Source organism: Pterocles gutturalis, unplaced genomic scaffold (assembly GCF_000699245.1).
Source record: "Pterocles gutturalis isolate BGI_N339 unplaced genomic scaffold, ASM69924v1 scaffold29476, whole genome shotgun sequence".
NCBI lineage: Eukaryota > Metazoa > Chordata > Aves > Pterocliformes > Pteroclidae > Pterocles > Pterocles gutturalis.
Window position 1 is genome coordinate 1,014 of NW_010098732.1, and position 345 is coordinate 1,358.

At 65.5% G+C, this 345-nt stretch overlaps 1 protein-coding gene across 1 annotated transcript in view; it reads right to left on the bottom strand.

Annotated features, from left to right (window-relative positions):
- FANCE (Fanconi anemia, complementation group E) overlaps positions 1-345 on the bottom strand; it is a gene marked incomplete at both ends in the record, with an annotated part of 2,513 nt that overhangs the window by 1,010 nt on the left and 1,158 nt on the right. Inside the window, 2 exons of the mRNA XM_010073898.1 lie at positions 1-100; positions 178-321. The exon at positions 1-100 is cut by the window's left edge and continues 24 nt beyond it. Coding sequence (XP_010072200.1) covers positions 1-100; positions 178-321 — 244 coding nt within the window. The remainder of the gene's footprint in view (positions 101-177; positions 322-345) is intronic.

Consider the following 345-nt stretch of genomic DNA (forward strand, 5'->3'; position numbering starts at 1 on the left):
CAGCCACCAGCACTCGGCAGAAGGGCTGCGAATACTTGGAGCAAAACGAAGCCAGGGCAGCCATGAGGTGGCGGGAGGGCGGCTGGCAGAGGGACAGCACCTACGGACAGAGGAGGCATGAGATGGGGACGGCAGCGAGGGAAAGGGGGTGCAGGAAACCTCCGTCCCCACACCTACTCGCTGGAGGAAGAGCTGCTCTGCCAGGATGGCCGCGCTGGTGTAGCTGAGGTCGGGGCTGAGAGCCAGCAGCCAGCTGCAGAAACGCACCAAGAGATGCTCCGGGCACGTGGAGAGCTGGAGGAAGGAGCACAGCCCCTTGAGCTGGGGACGGCGGAGGGGACAGGG